Source organism: Heteronotia binoei, chromosome 1 (genome assembly GCF_032191835.1).
Source record: "Heteronotia binoei isolate CCM8104 ecotype False Entrance Well chromosome 1, APGP_CSIRO_Hbin_v1, whole genome shotgun sequence".
In the NCBI taxonomy this organism is placed as follows: Eukaryota; Metazoa; Chordata; class Lepidosauria; order Squamata; family Gekkonidae; genus Heteronotia; species Heteronotia binoei.
Window position 1 is genome coordinate 71122402 of NC_083223.1, and position 21576 is coordinate 71143977.

Genomic DNA, 21576 nt, shown 5'->3' on the forward strand with positions numbered 1-21576 from the left:
AAATTGTGGTTCAGGTGCCACATGTGGCTCTTTCACACATATTGTGTGGTTCTCAAAGCCCCCACTGCCCTGTCTGCTGGCTTGGAGAAGGTGTTTGTCTCTTTCAATCACTTCTCCAAGACAAGCCAGCTGGCAGCTGGGAGAATGGATTTAAAGTTGCTTTGGTTCCACCTTCCCATCCTTCCTTGCGGCTCTCAAACATCCGACATTCATATGTTGTGGCTCTCAAACATCTGAAGCTTATTCTATGTGGTTCTTACATTAAGCAAGTTTGGCCACCCCTGGGCTATACTGTACCATTCCACATTCCCTGAAACAGAAATACCCATGATATTGGAATGGAGCATTTAGTTCCATAATGCGTGCCCTATTGCATGAAGTGCTTTGAAACAATGAACTAGAAGAGGAAGCATACTGACAAAGGAGCTCAGAAGAGGTTTAACTTTTGTTCAGTCTAAAGAATACAAGAGTCTGTTCTGCTAAGCACTATTTTAATATATGTTTTATATAATGAATTTCTTTTGGTTACAATCACTGTAGGAATTAAGCATGTACTATATATTTATAAATATGCAATGGATCCTTACCAAGTATAAAATGTTATTTTCATTTTACAAAGGTAATAATGCAGATGAGTAGGGTTGCCAGACCTCCAGCCAGCAGCCTGCAACCCCCACTGCCAATCAGTAAGCAGGTGCAGGAAAAAGAATGCAGAAATTGCTAACAGAAATTGCTGTTCCATTGATGGCATGATATAATTTCTGTGGCAAACCTGGAAGTGATGTCATACCACTCTAGAGTTTATGCTGAATCATACAGTAGCCAAAATTACATCATACCATTGATGTAACAGTGTCCACCACTGTCCCCACCTTCCAGTTCCCCTTCCCCCGCATACACACACAGGGTGTCTGCCATCAGCCTTAGGGTCAGCAGATTTGTAGCCCATGAAAAATCACGCATGAAAATTCTGACAAAGCTTGCTATTAGAATCTGGGTTTATCTTGAAAAACTGTATATCGTATTGCTTCGAGGAAGGTTTTAAAGCCCAGATAAACTTGTTCATAATGGACTTCTTTGTTATATGGTGTCATGGCAAAGTGGATGTATGTATCTTTGATGCACCACAGAGTCACTTTATTACAGGATGGGAAAGAAGATCAGTGGCATATTGATGTAGGGTGCAAACAGCCATGTAATCATGCATTAAATATCAGAATGGATGATCTTTGCTATGAATTCTTGCAAAATTCAGGCCTAAGGTGAAAGGAAGCTTTATTCTCCACAATGCTGGAAATAACCATACGATTGTGCAAGATTAATGAAGCCAAGGAATTGTAATTTTAAGGAGTTATAGCGGATGTCCTCTCAGTTATTTGGGGGGTTTTTTGCCCCAACATTCAGTAGCTGAAATGAAAAAGGAAATTTGATTTAAGACAGTATTTACTGTCAGAATACAAACATTGGGCTATATCTTTAATTTCCAGTTCATTCTCTAGTCAAAAAGGGGAGGGGGGGTGATGACACATGAGAAGCTATCCACTATTGTGTTCATTTATGAAGTGACCCATAACCTGCATTACCCCTTTCCTGTAGCTTTGTTGTTACTCCTCTTTGTAGGGACACTATCAATTCTTTCTCATCCAGGGCAAAATATGCTTATCCAAGCTGGTAGGAATTATCTCTCTTGTATCCATAGACTTGGTTATCTAATTGTTTGGTATCTGAATTGCTTCTTGCGATGAACTTTTAGGATTCCTTATAGCAGTCTCAAGCCCTTAAATCTTCCAGTTCCGCAGTGAGTTTTGAAAGGACCGCTTTTCAGGGAATGCCACAATTAACAGGAAAGAGCTGTACCTCCGTAAACTAAATCAGTTAGAAGGTTATCTTTCAAACATATAACATTTCTTACATTTTAAGCATTTCAGGAAAGGCTTCTGTAGGTACGTTGCAAAATGATGTTTTGGGTGTGTGAGCAAGGAGCGGAAGGGTACTTGGGTGCTTGCCCATTCATTGCACTCTTATGGAACAGATGGAGCTTTCTGGAAAAGGCTTCAGTGTCAAAATGCAAATCGTGCTCCCTTGTCATTTCATATTTACCTCATTTATGGCTTTGTTAAGACACTTCTCAACATGATATACAGGAGCCAAACTATGCCTGCCTTAGGAGATGTATCCTCAGGACAGCCATCTGACTTTAGCTGGCAAAACAAAATCACTGAATTAGTGTCACATTCTTCATACTAGTGCTTCAAATTAGCATAATTCTTCCTTCAAATTAGAATTAATCTTGCTGCTTGGCTTGGTGTATAGTGCAAGGAAATGGAATAGGTGTTTGCAGAGTCAGAGTTGCAAGCTGCATCACACAGGGCATATTTGTAATCCTACAGGGTTGAAATAGAAAGAAATACACATTTCCCTGTATAAAAGTCTTTGGCATTCTTTTTAAAAGTGAGGAAGGGCAAATGGAAATACTTGTTAACACACTCACCTCAGCCAGCCCCATGGTAGTCCTCAACACCAGCCAGCCCTTACTCCTTTGAGGACATGGCCAGAGAGTGGGGAGGTCATGGAGGGGCATGGCCTTTTTCCTGGGCTGTTTTGCCTTCTCAGCTTATCTTTGATGTTTTGCTAACTATTACATTACCTAAAGGCAAACTACGTGGTACATTTTTTGTTCTTTTTGCTCTCTGTTTGTGGCATAACATAAATAGAATTTGTTGTGGGATTTAAGAACATAAGAGAAGCCATGTTGGATCAGGCCAACGGCCCATCCAGTCCAACACTCTGTATCACACATCATTTATGTGTTGGTGGATCTTGCCTTAGGTGTAAGTTACTTTCCCAGGTTTGAATTGTCTTCTGTCCTCCCAGCACTTTGGTTCAGTTACCAAATACCTTGCATTGTCCAGATCACAACCTCCCAGTGTCCAATTTGTATTAAAAGACAGTTTATTTTTCAAGGATGTTGTGAACATTAATAAGAACAGTACTTGCAAAGGCTGCTCTGGAGTTAAATCACTTATGTAAAATGTATAAGATTGTCTGGGGCTGGCAGCTGCAGTGGTAGTAAGTGGGACACTTCCATGGCAGCCCAAGGAAGGGATGGACAGGGCTACCACATCACTCAACAAAGTCATCAGGAGCCATCTGCCACTGCCCTGGACCTCAGCCCATGGCCAGAACCAGTTTGGTGTAGTGGTTAAGTGCATGGACTCTTATCTGGGAGAACTGGGTTTGATTCCCCACTCCTCCACATGCACCGGCTGATGGGACCTTGGGTCAACTACATGTTCTCTCAAAGCTGTTCTGCTCAAGAGCAGTTCTGGGAGAGCTCTCTCAACCCCACCTACCTCACAGGGTGTCTGTTGTGGGGAGGGGAAGGGAAAGGAAATTTGTAAGCCACTCTGAGACTCCTTTGGGCAGGATATAAATCCAATCTCTCCTCCTCCCCTTTCTCTTCTTCTTCTTTTTCTTCTTCCCATGGCAGGTGCTCCTGCATAAGAGCCAAAGGAAAGCTCAGAGGCCTAGCATCTGCCATAACAGGGGCATCTCCAGCAGCAGGCTCCATGGCCTTGGGGCTCACGCTGGGGAGGCCCAATGAGGCTGGCACACTTCCTTCCACTGTGAGGGTAGGTGGCGGTCCCAACTGTCTCTGGGAAGGGTGGAGCCCAGCCCACAGGGACTGCAGCTGCCAACTGGGTGGGCAGTTTCCTCCCTCCCCTATGGAACCCAAGCGAGTGAATACAGATCCCCTACAGCACCAGAGACAGCTGGGATGAATGTGGATTTCACCCAATTTGGCTAGTGGCTGGCCAACCACCAGGCCCAGACCCTACATGATGTTACTCAGCAGCAACAGGAGGCCCAAGTGACTCTCTTCCAGGACTTGTGGCAAGCCCTGCCTGACCCCAAACCCCAATGCAGGGGGGCCAGGTGGGTCATGAGCCTTGTCATACCCCTGGGCTGGGACACTTGGTTCCCCCTGACTAAGATGAAACCAAAGGACAAGATTGAGGCCTTCCTGGGAGCCTTTGAACACATGGCCAAGATGGTTACAACCACATACCAATGATGGCCAGTGGATCATGGACCAGATGTTCCTAGAACAGCTGTTACAGATACTCTGCCCCCCAACAAAAATCTGACACTGTGTGAAGATTACTTGGCTGCTGAGCATTGGGAGCAACCCCAGAAGGTGCACAGGACAGGGAGTGGGGGGTGGGGTGGGCCCTACCAACCAAGCCTCTGAAAGTATGGGACCAGACTAGCCCTCCAAGGGGCCCTGAGGCAGCCAGACTTAGTTGCCAGTGGGGTGGGGTAACACACAGGCATACCAGGGGGGTGAAGCCCATACCCTGTACCAATGGCCCAAGGAGTGGCAGGATCTACATCCACCCTGAAAAAAGAGGCTAGCCCCCCAAAGACACCAGGCAAGCTAGTCCTGTGTTTCACCTGTGGTAATGGGTGCATTTCAAGGAGTGCCCCTTGATGGAATGTAGCACAGGGTGGGATGTGGCCATACAGGTGTCTGCCAATGCCCCTTGGCCTGAGTCCTTGTTTGTAGTAATGAACTTGGTAGGTCATCACCTCATGGGTGCCTTTAGCCCTGCTGCCCATCATCCAAACTCCTTTCAACTGGGTGGCTATGGATTTTGCGGGGCTCTTGCCATTCACTCCTTGTGGGACTTGATACCTAATGGTCCTTATGGATTACACCACCCAGTACCCAGAGGCCATTCACAGCGTGAAGAGCACAGGTGTAGCCTAGGCCCTAATGCACTTCTTCACCCATGTAGGAATGCCCCAGGAAATCCTGGCTTATTGAGGGTGATACAGATGCCCCGATACAGATGACCCAGATGAAAGATCATAAACGGAGGATACTCAGGTGGTATCTCTCCCTTCTACCTTTCAGCTACGCCATGAGACACCAGCCCAGCAAGATCCACATCAGCACTAACTATACATCTTTAGTCTTTGAGGACCCTCTTCACACAGAGCCATAAACTGAGGGTGTGTGTGTCCAGGACCAGCCACAGCACCTGCAGCTATAGTGCACGGGTGCTTCCATGCTGACCTGGGGAAGGGATGGGGGGCCGCTACATTGGAACTATCCTGCTACTGACCTGGTTCTCAGCCTATGACCAGAGGGCTTACCAGGACACGACATCAGAGCCCCCTCCCAAAGCCAGAGAAGCAGAGGACCTGGGTGACTTTTAACCCCCTCTCCTCCCATTCTGAGGCTTAGCAGACCCTTGACACATGAGAGAACCTTAGTTTAAACTCTCCAAAGAGATGGTAGAAGGCAGCCACCAACAGGGACCCTCACAGGAGTGTGACAGGGATTAAAATTTATACCTGGATTAAAGCCAATTTACATAGCAGGTAATTGGTATTCTTTATTTTTCTATACTGTTCTTTACTCCCCTTTGAAATCACTTTACTGGTCTCATTTGTTTCCTTTGGTTCTCAGAAAATATTTATATTTACATATCTATAAATATGTAATGTTTCATAAATTAAGGGATAGATGGCTTCTGCTAGGATGAATATTGTTAGAATGCTCTGACTAGGCCTTTTCAAAGTGGGAAGCTTTCTTAGGATACCTCTCTTGGGGCACTCAGCTACTAAAATGTATGAGATTTTGCTGAGACTAATTTAGATTCCCATGACAGTTCACTCTTTTCTGAATCTGACAGTTCTCTTATACTATATAAAAAAGCTTATTATAAGTCACTTGAAAAAAAGGATAATTCTGTGACTGTTTTCATGATCCTTCTAATTGCATTGCTGTTGTGCTCTCTATCAAGAATATCTCTCAATAGAACTCAGTCAAGAAACAGTGTATGAGTTCAAGGAAGAATGTAAACAAGAGGTGTAGCCAATAGGAAGCCAACATACATTAGACTATAGTATAAACTGTATGGAAAAGCCCTTGGAATTACAAAGCAGAACATAAGAACACAAGAGAAGCCATGTTGGATCAGGCCAATGGCCCATCCAGTCCAACACTCTGTATCACACAGTGGTCAATACACACACACACACACACACTGTGGCTAATAGCCACTGATGGACCTCTGTTCCATATTTTTATCCAATCCCCTCTTGAAGCTGGCCTTGCTTGTAGCTGCCACCACCTCCTGTGGCAGTGAATTCCACATGTTAATCACCCTTTGGGTGAAGAAGTACTTCCTTTTATCCATTTTAGCCTGACTGCTCAGCAATTTCATTGAATGCCTACGAGTTCTTGCATTGTGAGAAAGGGAGAAAAGGACTTCTTTCTCTGCTTTCTCCATCCCATGCATAATCTTGTAAACCTCTATCATGTCACCTCAGAGTCGACGTTTCTCCAAGCTAAAGAACCCCAAGCATTTTAACCTTTCTTCATAGGGAAAGTGTTCCAAACCTTTAATCATTCTAGTTGCCCTTTTCTGGACTTTTTCCAATGCTATAATATCCTTTTTGAGGTGCGGTGACCAGAATTGCACACATAATTGCACACAGAACAATGCAATTAAATGGATTAGAAAAAATGGGGTGGGAGCATAAGGCCATGCTTTCTATGAGTATTTTCCCTGATGTGACATAGCCGTTAATCAGGCTAGGACCTGGGACAACTGAGTTTGAATCTCCTGCTCAGCCTTGGAAGCCCACCAAGTGACCTTGGGCCCATTCCACTCTTTCAACATAAACTACCATCACAATGTGGTTGTTGTGAAGATTAAATGGAGAAGGGAGGAACCATGTGAAATGCCACATCAGGGAAAAAAGTAGATTATAAATAATTAAAAATAATAAATGATAAATTCAGTTCTTTGGAAATCTGCTGACCATCAAAGTATCCAGTACCAAGGTTCATGGTAAAAGGCAGTCAACAGCTAATAATTGTTGTGTTAGGGGCAGAGTTAAGTCTGGGTATCAGGTAAGTCTTACAGAAGTTGTTGCAGGTTTGTCCCTTTAATTACAAAGAAAATATGCATGCCATAGCTGAGCAAAACTGACAAGGTTCTTTTCTGTACATCATTGTCATGGAGGTAAATGACTTGGACAGAGACTGACACTATTTACATTCTTGTTGATCTAATTTATAACACAATGGCTCCCATGTCTTCAGAATCAGCAGAGCATTTTTAAAATATATATTCTGATATTTAACTAATAGTTTTATTGAAAATCCCAAGTAATCTATTCTATGGACTTTAAAATATTAATCTGAAATACACATATACACAAATAGTTATCTAAATGATAGACATAAATATTTTCCTCATTCTAGGGCCCTCCAGGTGTGCCAGGATATCCAGATTCCTTTAAAGGCCCATATTACCAGGTATGGACATTTAATGTACATGTACAAAGATGAAGGAGATGCATGCTTGCTGTATCACAATGTATTTATGTCTCTTTTGTATGTGGAAAGATGATTGAAACAAGGAGAATGGAGTGTCATGAAAATTTCAGTGATGCTATTCAGGCACTAAATTACCCCTTGATATTCAACCACGCATTAAGCACAGTGAAGGAACTAGTTCTATAAAGCTCTTGCCAATTTATTTGTTTATTTATAGTTTATAAATTTAAAATCTTTATACATCCACCTTTCTCCTGAGCATCACAGGACGCAAGGTGAGTAACAACAACATAAACAGCCATAGATAAAACAAGAATTAAAACAACAGTTATAAATGTTAAAAATCTGGAAGGGGACTGTAAGCTAAAATGCCCTCAAAACAAGGTTGGGGAATTGTCAGGTGGGCACCTGGCTCACTCAGGATCTTTTACCTGTGTATACAGGATTCCACATCCAGAAAGTAATGCTTAAAAATATTAGGGACTCTAATTAAGTAAAACAATTAAAATTTATTAAGAAAAATATAGTCTTCCATACAAGATAAAATACTCATAAAATCACACATTCAGTCCTAGGAAATATAGATAGAGAGATAGGGGAACACATGGGTAGACAAACAGGGTGATATTTACCTATCGTAGTCTTCGAGGAAGGCTCCAATGGCGACGAGCGAGGAAGTGGGAGAAGGGACCCGAAACTGATCAGGAATCGGGGATGGATCTATGCAGCGAAATTGGGATACTGATAGAAGCACACCTGTGGGTAGCTAGTCCACAGATTATAAGGACTCTCTTGAGCCTTTAGGGGATGGGAGGTATGAGGGAGGAGGGAGGTGGTCAGCTGGTGCATGACCTCACAGAAAGGGGAGGTTTCACAGTGACCATGAGGGCTGGACTACTGCGACAACCAATAGAAAGTTCATCGGTGGCACCTAATTGGATGCTTGCTCTTGACCAATGGACTGGCCTGGATCCTGGATATCTGAGTGAACTTTCAGGTTGAAATGGACCAGGGGGAGGCTCCAAAATGACAGTTGAGAAGAATAGAGAGATTACTTGGGTGGGGAGATACTTAGGACTATTAGACTTATCTAAAAGGGTGACAATAGAGAGTAAAATCATGGTCTAGGTAACACCCAGTTTGTACAAAGGAACTTGGCTCTGGTTGAAAATGGTCTTCCTCTTCTTCTGTCTTCTCCTTGGCACTAGTCTTTGTCTTGAGTTCCATCAAACAAAGAAAGTGGCGGTTGGACAATTAACCACGCCTGAGGTGGGGTAGGTTGCTTGCAGGCACAAGTGACATTTGGTGTGTGTGTGAGCTGTCTGCTTTGCTGGAATGGAGTCAAGCCTGGTAGGAAGATGGCTGCGTGTGGTGTTACCCTCCACAGTGGATTCCATGGTCAGAACTTCAAAACCATTCGCCTGGATAGCTCCTGGCGGCACAGTCTCTTCTGCTCCATGGCTGGGATGGACGTTATACGGAACGATGGGAGACCATCCGTTCTCCTGGTGGGCACTCTTGTGCCGGTCTAGAGTGCCTTTGTAGCGTTATGGCTGCTAGTACTACATAGGTCCCTTTTGCCCCTGGATAGGTTTACCCACACACTCTGGCCAGTCATGTGTGAGTCACTTCTCCAGTTGCTCTGGCAACCAGGCTGGTAATTACGATGTTCTGTAAGGGGGGTTTTCCTCACATGACTCAGTTATGCAGCCTTGCCAGAGTCAGGAGAGCAGGAACCTCCTGATCTCTTCTGGGAGGCTCTTCCAGAGGATTGGGGAAGCCTCTGACACAGCTTGGTACCAGGCTGTTGCCAAATGTGCCTTAGACTTGGAGAGGTCCTACCAGTAGACATTGCTAGGAAGAATGAGCTGCTTCATGAGAATATGCAGAAAGAGGCAGTCCTTCAAATATGTGGGCTCCGGGGGGCAGGGCCTCGTGCTGATAGGAATGGATGCCTGAAAAGTGAACTCTTCCCCAAACTGCCAGAAAATACTCAATAAAACAAACATTCCCAGTACTATATGGGAAAAACAGCGAAAAGAAGATCCTCTGCATCTAAGGCACCTAAAGCTGACTTGAAAAGCCAAGTGGTAAGCTTTTATTTTTCTAAACAAAGAGAGAGGGGGGGGTGGAGAAAGGGCCTTCTAGTGATCTTAAAATGGCTGCCAGCTCAATGGATGTTCCTGTAGAAGATGCAGCAATAACAAAGGCTGACTTAAACAAGCTAGAATACAACTTATTGTCACAAATAAAAATGTTGCTGGAACCTATACAAAGTCAGTTGCAGGAATTAACTTCCTCTCTATCTGAAGTAAAAATAATTGCAGACTCAGCAAAAAGTATGGCTGAAGTACTACAAGAGGAAGCTTTTACAATGCAAAAAGACTCTGAAATTATGGCATCAAAATTACTTGCTTTAGAAATGGACCAGAGACAGAATAATCTTAAATTGAGAGCATTTTTGGAGGATTTACCTGCAAGCTTTTATGGCTATTTGGTTGGCAAAACAACTTAATCTAGAGGACGATGTACCCATCATAACTAAAGCATATAGACTTGGCTCTCCAATTAATCCCAGAAGGAAAGGTCCAAGAGATATTGTTCTGACATTTCTTGACTTCAGAGTCAACTAAAATACTTTTAGAGGCAAGAAAACGGGGCTCATTTCAATACAAGGACACAAAAATTGAAATATTTCCAGATTTGCCCCCAGAGGCTATTTCCAAGCGACGAGAACTTAAACCAGTGACTCAGCAACTACAAAAGGCCCAACAGAAATATAGATGGGTTGGACCAGCTACTTTACAAATAGTGCATAATGGCAACAGACTGCAAGCACAAGATATAGAGACAGGACTTAATATGCTAAAAAAACTAGGCCTAAAAGAGCCAATTGACTTAACAAAGAAGAATACAAAAAGAAAGTTGTTCCAACAATCTACTCCACCGAAGACAAAAACTAGTAAAATCCCAGTACTTGCTTCTCCTGGACAGACTGAAATATGAGGGACTAGACAAAAGCTGGTATAAATAAGTAAAATGGAAATACATATATGATATGTTTTTTTATTATTAATATTTTAAAGGCGGTATGGGGGAGAAGTTATAAATTGGGTTAAAAAGAATACAATCTTTTTTTGTATTTTTAATAACTTACTAATAAAACAGTATTGTGTTATTAACACACCCCAATTTTTACTCACCCAGGATTGGTAGTGACATTGAGTTCACTCTCCTATTATTAGGAGCCATAGGGTAGTTTAAATTTGTTGATTAGAGTTACTATATAGGTTAGGGAAATAGATAAATAGTTTAATAGATTTTAGGATCGTATAAGTGTAGGTTTGGATAATTTTGCAGAACATAAACAGTGATATATCAGTTAATAAATATAATTATAGGATTAGATAGGTTGTAGTTAAAATAAGTAGTAGTTAGGAAGTTATTAATTTAGATTAGGTAAATTGATAAAGTAACTTTATTTTTTTTTCCTGTGGCCATCTTACTTAGTGCTATATTTAGTGAAGAACTATTATTTTTGTCTTGATTTATTACGTCTCATCATTTGAAAGTTTTTTCTCTGAATGTAAAAGGCTTGAATAATTGTGTAAAACGAAAAAAAAAATGTGGGCCCCTGCCCTGGTCATGAAAGGCTTTGAAGCTGAGCACCAAGACCTTGAATTGCACCCAGAAACTAACCAGCCATCAATGACGAGACCTCAAAATAGGAGTGAGAGTCCCACCAGTGAAGCCCAGATAACAATATATGCAGCTGCACCTTGCATCAGTGGCAATTTCCAGATTGTCTTTGTTGTACACACAGCATCAGTGCCAATTGTTGAGTCCCAGCCCAATTCAGGAGACTCAACAGCATGAGGTCCAAGTAGGTTGATCCAGAGATTCCTTTATCACCACTGGTGGCAGGAGGAAAAGCGACACTCTTTCTGTACCAACATCCTTCCTGCGTTTTTCCTCAAACCCATCTTCACAAAGCCCCAACATTTATACAATTTTGATAACAAAGCAGATTGGTTACGAATTCTCGCTTTTAGTCTTTTGTGGTATCTCATTGGCTTAAAGAAACCTGTCTCTACCAGGGTGGGGTAATTCCTTGGAGATTTTTTTGTTCTGTACTCCCAATCTCCTGCATTCCTGGCATCTAGCATCTCTGTGGTTAGGTGTTCCTCTAAGAATGTGCAGATGGCCAGGGGATGTTGTACAGGGTCTTTGTTTTAGATTTTTGGCTTGGTTCCAGAAAATGTGTCAGTAAGCGAAATCTCTACTGTGTGGGCATGATGGCTCCTTCAGGCTAGGGGGTCTTTCCTGAGGTAGGGAGAAAAGCTTTCCTTATCAAAGGATGTTTACAGAACATACTCTGATTACATATTCTTGCCAGAGAAATGTGCTTTGTGATATGCAATGACCTTTCTTTCTTTGTTCTCAAAAAGCTCCATGCTAAGACCTCTATGGGCCTGTGTTCCATTAGAGAAGTGCAACTCCATATTAAGGCAGGTTCTATGACTATAGCTAGTGCAAGTATGTTCTATGATTAGGATTAATGCAAATCTGTCTGGCACTTTGTACATGTTCTAGTGCAAATCTGAATTTGCATTCTACATCTTCAAGGGCAACTCCATGTAGAAAACATTACAGTAATCTAGCTATGAGGTTACAGAAGCATGGATCAGCATGCTTCCTAACAGGGCAAACCCACCCCATCACTGCCTGCACATCAGTGCATAGAGGGGATGGGAGAGCAAACCCCAGCCCACGACTGTGAAGCCTTAAGGCCAGTCATATGCTCCCCTGACCCCGAAGAGGCCCCCAACCAGGCCACCCATACTGCGAAGCCTTTGGGTAGCCCAATTGAGGACCCCCCCCCCCCAAATCACTGATATCTTGGGGTGCTGACCAGCTTGAAATCCCTTCAACCCGTGCTTTCCCCACCATCCCAGTTAGGGCCTAACCAGTGATACCAGGCCTATTTATGCCTCACCTTCTCTGACCATGCAGATCAGGCAAAAAAAGGCCCCCTCACAGCCAATTTGTGTGAGGCCCAAAAAATTCCTGCTCAGTCACATAACTGGCAACTAGCTAATCCCACATGGTCTTAACAAAAGGGCAGGTGGGGAGCTCGTGCTGGACCAGAATGGTCAGGGATGGCGGTGGCAGCCATCCCCGGCTGGCCAGCCCCTCCCTGATTGGTCAACTCTCCCACGCTGATCCCAAATAGGCTCTCCCCCACCCTTGTGATTTCATCCAAGGGAATGGGAGGTGGGCAATTGCCAGCGGCTGTGCAATATCCTCCACCAGTTTTTAAGTGGTGGCCTTTCCAGCCAGTATCACCACAGTCTGGTCTGGAAACAATTTTCATTTGTTCTTATTCAGCCACTTGACCACTGCATTCAGAGATGCTGGACCAAGACAGAGACAGCAGCAGCCAGTTGCTTATCCAAAGAATGCATAGCTGGGTGTCATCAGAGTATTGATAACAATCTACTTTTTAACCTATTTGTTAAATACTGGGTTTGATCGCAAGAACAAGGACTCCCATAGTAGCTATCAGCATTTTTTGCTTACATGATTTCAGAACTATGTATAAGCATGCAAACCCCAGACCTTTGCCTGGTTATATACAGTGAAACTTCATCCTGCTCCAAACTATAGGTGCATTCAAACTGGCCCCCAGCCCCCTATAGGTGATCCAAGGCAGCCCGTCCAACCAGATTGCAGCTGCTACAATCCTGATGTTTTATTGTTTGCAGGATTGAAGCTCACTGAGTCTCTGGGTTTCAAAACACTACTCTTTTAAGATATTAAACAACATGGGAAAGCCTTGTGCCACTCACCCATCCCTGGTCAGCTCCCAAGGGATTCAGCATCTCCCACTGCAGCATTTTATCAATGGTTTGATTTAAAAAGAGAGAGAGACTGAATCCATCTCAACACTGCTCTGCCCAGACCCACTTCACTTTCCAGGCATCTCAGCAGTATAGCATGGTTAGCCATATCAAAAGTTAGTGACAGATCTAACAACAACAATAGAGATGTTCTGCCTTTGTTCATCTTAAAATGGAGATCATGCACAAGCACCACTAAAGACTTCTCAGGCTGGAATGAGGCTGAAAAGGACCAAAGGCAGGTCAATAATTTATCCCCAAAGTGGAAGGTTTTGAGGCAGGTCTGTGATCATGGTTGTCTCTTCCTTCTCCTGTAAGAGTTTGTCTCACCGAGGAATCCCTGATCCCTTTTGTGGATCCCCAGGGTTTTCAGCACACAGTTTATTTTCACAACTAGTGCAGCAAACATCTTTCTCTTTAGAAGGTCGTTTAGGGAATCTCTGTGGTTTTTATGGTGCTGTTGGATTTCAGAAATGTAAACCTTTCCCCAGCTGACTTTTTAATAGGAGTTTATGGTAATTTTTCAATTAGCTCTGCTATTGTATTCATATGGGCATGGACTTTTATGATAGTGTAATTTGTTTTATGAATTGTTGCAAGCTACCTCAAGCATCATTGGAGGAGGAGGCACCGGCAATGTAGCAAATGAAAAAAAGCAATCAATCTGTTGCATTCTCTATACTCCGTACAGCTACAAAAATGCATTTCCCCTCCTCCTTATGCATAGCTTATCTCACAGAATATGTCTTGGTCTATTTGGCACCATTTTTAGTGGCCTCCACATTATTTAACTTTGAGGCAGCTGACAAGAGCCATAGTGGAGGCCCTCTGGGCTTGATATGCATCTGTCCATGAGATTCTTGTTTCTCACTACCACACAAGGCTCTCCAAATTCCTAAGTCATCTCATGTTTCCCAATTAATATCATCTGGCAAAATGTGGGCCAGCTGTTTGGTCTTCAAGAAATGAATCATCTTTTAAATTCTCTTACAGTATACTAACATATTCCTCCTCTCAACTGTCCAATGTGAAGTATTTAATTACTTATTTTCAAGCAAGCAAGTAGCCAGAAAAGGAGTGCTAAGTTTAGTATTCAGGCTGATAGGAGAGATGATTTACCAATCTAAACTCCAGATTTCACTATTTAGACTCTCTGGAACCAGAATTTCAGCTCTCAGCCTCAGCAGGGCTAATGCAACCCTTCAAGCTTTGGAGATAGTTCAGTGAAACTTCATGCAATATATTGGGTGTAAAGTGGAGGCACAGGAAAAATTATTTGTCATTTTAGAGATTAAAGAATCACTAAAATGAATAGTTGTCCTTTAAATGCATAGGCCATATGCTTAAGATGTCCCCCATCAATTAAGCCTCAGAATTGACAATGTGACTTATTTGTAACATATAATACATAAAATCCTTGTGGCGGAAGTCTTTAGTAAAAACCAAAGAATCCAGCAAATTACCTGTCGAGGTATGGTTGCCTTCAGGGCAGAGTTCTTACCACCTGCTCTGCTCCTATCCACTAGTCCCCTGAATCCTAATGGAGGCTACCTCCAGGGAGGGAGGGAGGGAAGGAAGGCAGGCAGGAAGGCAGGAAGGAAGGAAGGAAGGAAGGAAGGAAGGAAGGAAGGAAGGAAGGAAGGAAGGAAGGAAGGAAGGAAGGAAGGAAGGAAGGAAGGAAGGAAGGGAGACTGTTGACATCAGAGGCTGAGTTTCATCCAGCTGCTCTATTCCCCTTCACTCTTCTTTGGATTAGTTTGTTGCTGACAGGAAGATTCATTGCATTCAGTGGCTGTAGTTTTCTCATATTAGAAGCCACTTTGAGTCCATGCTCAATGGAGAACATGAGGGTAAAAATATCCAGATAATTTTTTTAATTTACTCCTTAGTTCTTCATTCTGTCACTATATGGGCGTTTTCGCACTCACGTTCAGCCGGCGCGACCCCCCTCTTCACCGCGCAGGATCTGCGCGGATTTCGCACTAAATGCCGCGGAGCAGCCGGAAGAGCCGGAAACTCCCGTCGCAAAAGCCGCGCAAACGGAAACTGCTTTTTGGCGGTTTACGTTTGAGCGGCTTTTGCACCGGGAGTTTCCGGCGCAAAAGGCTGCTCCGCGGCATTTAGTGCGAAATCCGCGCAGATCCTGCGCGGTGAAGAGGGGGGTCGCGCCGGCTGAACGTGAGTGCGAAAACGCCCTATGAGTTCTTGCTTTCTGCCATCAGGGTGGAAATGGGTGCAAAAGGTACCCATCCTAGAGGGGAAGACAATCTCCATCCCATATGCACAAGAAGCTCCTTTCCCCAGGCACCAAACCCATCCTGCCAGATCACTGAAACTTGCCCATATTCTGAAGCTCAGCAAAATCCTTAACTACAATCCTTTCAAGTTACATGAACCTGCCGAACTTGGCAATAAATGTTCTGTTTCATCTAATGTTTCCATTTCCTCTGTTGGAAGCAACTATCAGGCAGTTGGAGAGCCAGGAAACAGCTGCAGTAATTCTAGTTCTTCTGCTCCTAAAACATTCAGAAAGACTGTACTTCTCATAAAAATAGCTTGTCACTATTTATTTATTTTTATTTTTTAAAACATTTATTAGCTGCCTTTCTTCTTTACCAGAGCTCAAGGTGGCTTACAATATAAATAAAATATATAAAACAGAGTACATAAAATACATAAAACGCCAACATTTTAAAATCACAATTTAGGACTGCTTTAATCAAATGGATCCCTAAATTAAACCCATCTCCAGCCATCTAAATAAAAATCAGAAGTAAGGGAGTCAGGCACACATCTCCGGGGAGCTTCTTCCATAATCATGGAGCTTGTCATGGATCAGTCAGACTCTGCCAACCTTGGGGAGGTTGAGGACTCTGAGGAAGAGGAACAGGCAGGCAAAGGAGGTCCCAGCTTTTAGGAGCCCCTGTCAGATGTCTGCCTCACTAAAATGGAAAACTCTGATTTCCACTCGTTTGGTGGGGCTGGAGTATCTGCCAAGCTGTCATGGGGTCATTTTGGGGAGCCCCTGTCAGATGCCTGCCTTTCTGTTGTGGCTAACACTTTGAATGGAAAACTCTAATGTCAATTTGGTCTGGTGGGGCTGGGATGCCCACCAGGCTGTTGTGGGGAAACTTTGGGAGCCCCTATTGAAAATCCCATGCTATGTCTCCCTTTCTGTCCTTGCATCAGTAATCAATTTGAATGGAAAACTTTGATAAGACTGGGGTGTCTGCTAAGCTGTCATGGGGTAACTTTGGGAAACCCCTGTCCACACTCTGGGGATATCTGCCTTTTTGTCCTTCAGAACCTGCCCATGGAGACTGAGTGGGGCTACAAGCATAGGAGGGATTCTTGCCTTTCTTCCAGTGTTTGGCTGGGGAGCGGGTCTACCCAGGTGATGTTTCCCTGTGAGTATGGTGTCACTACCTTGTTCCCGAGTCACTCCATAGACTCCTGTAACCACAGCTGTCTTTTCCAGAGACACCACTCAGGAGAACTTTTGGGGGGGTCCATAACTGGAACTCCAGAAATATTATCCATCTCCAACTTGGAGATATTACAGAGGAGCAGGTGGCAGGGTGATGTTCCCTTTGCATTTGGTGTGTGTAGCTTGCAGGAAGACCATTCTGTACACTTTTAAACCTGTGCCTGACATTTCCACTCAAAGCACTTTCCTGGCTTGCCCTTAGTCCTGTTGGGTTTGCAGTGCCACAGGGCCCTGGTTCTGCTGGGTATGTTGCACTTGTTCTGCTGAGTTTAAAAAAATCCCCCCTTCAGTTTCTACTGCAGAGGTTCTCAGGGACTTTGAGTCTGTTCTGCTGGGTTCTATTGCCACTGGGTTGTTTGTTTGTTTGTTTGTTTTGGGGGGGGGGGGTTGCTGTTTTTCTCCTCCTTTGGAAACAATGGATGATTTGGGCACCTTTTTTGAGGGGCCATAACTCAGACCCCAAACTTGGTGAGCAGGAAGAGGATCATCAACCAAAGATTTGCTGCAAGGTTGGTGTCTCTAGCTTGCACAGGATCCATTCTATACAATCCTGAACCTCCTGAACCTGAGCCTCATTTCCCCAGAAAGCACTTTCATGGGAGCACCTTCTTTGGGGGGCTGTAACTTGGACTGAGTAAATCCAGTTGTCACCAAACTTGGAGGTCAGGTAGTCTAGAGATCTCCAGTGAGTTTGGTATTTTCATCATGCCAGAGGGCATTCTACCACATCACAAAACTCACAAACTGAACAGGTTCCTTTAGCACCATAAAGATCATGATGGTCCATGGTTCGCGAACCGGGCACGGCTCAAACCACAAACTGAACTGCATTTTTCCAGTTCTTGCCCATCGCTACTCTTGAGGTACCTACCTGACGCTGTGACTGTGTTATTCCAAAATGCTAGTCATATATGCAATGTAATCTACATTACAGCTGCATCATGGCCCCCAAAGAGGGACTTGCTGTTTCAAAATGCAGATTTGGGCAAGATCCTCAGATTCTTTTCAGATGTTTTGGAAAAGGAGCTGAAGGCTAAAGCATCACCCATAGTGAGTGATGTTTATCTCATTTTTTTTTAAATCTAAATTGTGTAGAAAAAAATCTCCCTGTTGGGGCTGCAACTTCAGTCTTTCACCTACCCCCAGTCAGTCTGAATTCATACATGCAACAGTTACAGAATTGTGTGAGGTGGAGCCATATTGAGGCTGGCTGATCCCATGCTGCCATTTGCCTGTCTTTATCAGATTTCCTACTGAGAACCCTGTTCTCCATTTTTTGTTCTTGTACATTCTCCAATACCCCACCTCATAATTTTTTTCTGACCTTGGAGGTTTCCAGGTTTGATTCAACTAAATATGTTTTACTTATTTCAATAAATGGCAGGGTTTTAAAAACCATTTTCAGTACCATAAAAATGAATGGCTCTATTAAACCACTCAGACTGAAAAGGCCACAAGAAGATGGTAGGACCACTGCCCTGAGGAGCTATTTAAATCATATCTGTTTTCTTCTTCCATGCTGCAACTCCAGATGGCTCACACAGATTTCCCAGGAGGTCCTCCATCTAAGCACTGATTATACCCTAACGCCGCTCAGCTTCAGCAAGTCTTCCAGTTTTATCTTGGCACTATTTAGGTGATATTCATTACCCATCCCATGTCTTCAAGACTTTCAATTTTTTAAAACGCAAATCTGGTTTCTGTAACCAATTTATGATTGGGAAGAATAGCTTTCCCAAATTTTATTACCATTTCAAACAGTTGATTTGCCATTTTGTATTACTACCCCCCCTCGCCCCATTCTCTCTCCTGTAGGAATTTATTCTACTTGTCAGTTACCAGTCATGTTATAGTTTAAAAACTTATCTTTACTTTTGCAGAGCCCGCTGTGATTTTTGAATAGATTCTCATTTAGAAATTTATTTTGTGTACGTAGTCAGTTATATGATTTAAATGAATTCATTCAACAGAAATATTTACTTTAGAAAATATTTCCAAAATTTGAAATGTATATCCATTCTGAAAATATTGTGTTTTTTTCTCTGCTTTGTCAGTCTGATATGGAGGAATATTTTTTACAATTGTGCTTTTAATGGACAAATAAAATGTTCATACATAAGAACATAAGAGAAGCCATGTTAGATCAGGCCAATGGCCTATCCAGTCCAACACTCTGTGTCACACAGTGGCCAAAAAAATTATATATATATACACACACACACACACACATATACACACTGTGGCTAATAGCCATTGATGGACCTCTGCTCCATATTTTTATCTAACCCCCTCTTGAAGGTGGCTATGCTTGTGGCCGCCACCACCTCCTGTGGCAGTGATTTCCACATGTTAATCAGCCTTTGGATGAAGAAGTACTTCCTTTTATTCGTTTTAACCTGTCTGTTAAATACAATTCTGAAAAGTACTCTGATATGCATTGCTAAGTGGCAGGTTTAAAAATAGAGAGCTCAGAAGTACTTCATTACCCTGAAAAACAGTAGTTATATCTTAAACTCCCTGGTCGATTCCTTTAAAAAAGTAGCATGAGGCCCAGATAGGCTGCATGTAAATGTTTGAAGAACAACCCAAATATCAGGTCAAAACACAGTTGTGTATTCTAGCTTTTTCTACTGTGATGAAGTAGGAATTGTGAATCATCCCATTAAAGAGTGATTATGTCTTCCTAAAGTTCAAAAAAATGACACAAAACAGAGCATCCATTTTGGTGTTAGTTGTCAGAGAGCTCATATGTGGAGAGACTCTCTGATATACTTTTATTTTAATATTTATGCCCCATTTTTATCTTTTATGTGTCCAATAAGGGAAAAAAGATGTAAAATAAATCATCCACAAACAACAAAGTCTATAAAACAAATCTCTGTAGTAAAATACAAACGACAAAACAGCAGCAGTAGCAAAAACAAATACACTATTAAAAGTTTGAAGAGTAGAATGGTCTTGACCTGGTACCTAAAATCAGTAAGATAAGAATGTCAGGAAAGTGTCTTTAGGGAGATAAATGTCCTACGGTGGGTAGGAGAAATGTGTCCATTTTTCGTAGAAATGACTTGATTAATTTTTAATCCATTCCTGATTTCTAATCCTGTCTAATCCAAATTCAGGATTTTATACTAGAATTGTGTTTGTTTATGCTTGATTGTCGCTACCTGCTTTTTCAATATTTTCTTTGTCTTTTTCTCTTAAATCGATTTAAATGTATTGTGTTGTATGATGCAGTTCTCGTCCTTGAAGTTTGATTGAGCTGCTGAGGTTTCATTATGATTTAGATTCCATGGTTGGGCACATTTCTCTTTCACCATGAAATCTGTATTATTAGAAAGGCAGTTTGACAAAGAAAGATTGGTTCTTTGTATTGCTTATATTTGTATTTCTTGCAAGGCATGTGTATGTAAGCAAACAGAACTGGGCAATATCAATATCATACTTCATTATCTCATTTTGGAAATTATATGTTTGGCTGTCACTGGAAATCTTATTTAAAAAGTTAAAATTCATTGCTTAGTGAAACTGTTGCCTATGTTATAGGACAATCCACAGCATACAGTGTAGAGTAGTGTAGTATGAAGACAGTTACAGATCAGAAAGGCTTGAACCCCTGAGATAAGACAAATAAAGCTAGACAATATCAGTTAACTGACCATTATAATGCCTGTTGGCAAATTTCTTTACAAACTCTAGTCCTTTAGCTCCTTCATGCCATTACAACTGTTAAGAGTTGTTGAAGCTCCATGACTGCATCAACTATCTCTTTACACTTCTAAAAATAGTAGCCACAGGAGAGGAAGTTTGGATTGGAACCGTAGTACTGGAGAAGGGGGTTTAGCCCTTTTCCCCACCATGTGTAAACAGCTGCCCTTTCTAGGTGCTGTTAGTTTTTATTAAGAAATTATATGTTTTTGATAAAAATGACATAGAAATAGAAGTTTAAAAAAAAAAATCAGGTCCCCCATGCCACCAAGGATCCTACTTATACATGCTGAAAAGGGCAGAAGAACCAATTGCTGATATCTAACATATTGTCTACTTCTACTTTAATATTATATGCTTTTTAGAAGAGTTGCAAAACTTTCATCATTGGGCTGACATTCGGACTGATTTTGCACTGGGCTTGTTCCAGGTGGAGAGCCCTTTTGCTACTGGGGCTTCTCTCCATTTTCACACAAATTGCCCTGGAGCTGCGAGTTGGCAAGATCCTTTGACGAGCAGTTTTTGTTTGCTGCAGAAAATCGGCGCACCAACTTGCAGCTCCGCAGCAGTTTATGCGAAAATGGAGAGAAACCCCGAGGGCAAAAGGACTCTCTATCTGGAACAAGCCCTAGTGTGAAATCAGTCTCACTATCCAGATTTAATGGGGTGTGGGGTTACTTAATTTGAGTATTTTGATTTTGTTGCTTTTTTCCCCTTTGTTTTTAACCAATGTTATAATCCCCAGCACTTTTGAATGGGCAGTACAGAAGTGAACTAAGTAAAAGTGGTTTGTGTACTTTTTTGATTCAGCCCTGAGTCATGAAGCCATATTTGACCCATGATCAATTCAATACTAGTTCAGTGGCTTTTCACTATGGGAGAATAAATTAGCATATAAACTTCTAGGAATTATTTATTTATGAAAAAGCATAGTGACTTGAAAATGGCAATTAATATATGTATTATTAGTTTTTGATTATGAACATTTCAGAGCATAGACCCTCCTATGTTCCAATAGAAAAGTCATACATAAAAGTATTTTAGAATTGTAATCAGCATGAATTAAATTTTAGTCATATTTTGTGGGAAACAACATAGTGTCTATCAAGGGAATGATGAGGAAG

General features: G+C 42.3%; 1 protein-coding gene across 1 annotated transcript in view; it reads left to right on the top strand.

Moving 5' to 3' along the window:
- Positions 1 to 21576, top strand: part of COL19A1 (collagen type XIX alpha 1 chain) — a 348383-nt gene that overhangs the window by 225276 nt on the left and 101531 nt on the right. Inside the window, exon 17 of the mRNA XM_060235557.1 lies at positions 7283 to 7336. Coding sequence (XP_060091540.1) covers positions 7283 to 7336 — 54 coding nt within the window. The remainder of the gene's footprint in view (positions 1 to 7282; positions 7337 to 21576) is intronic.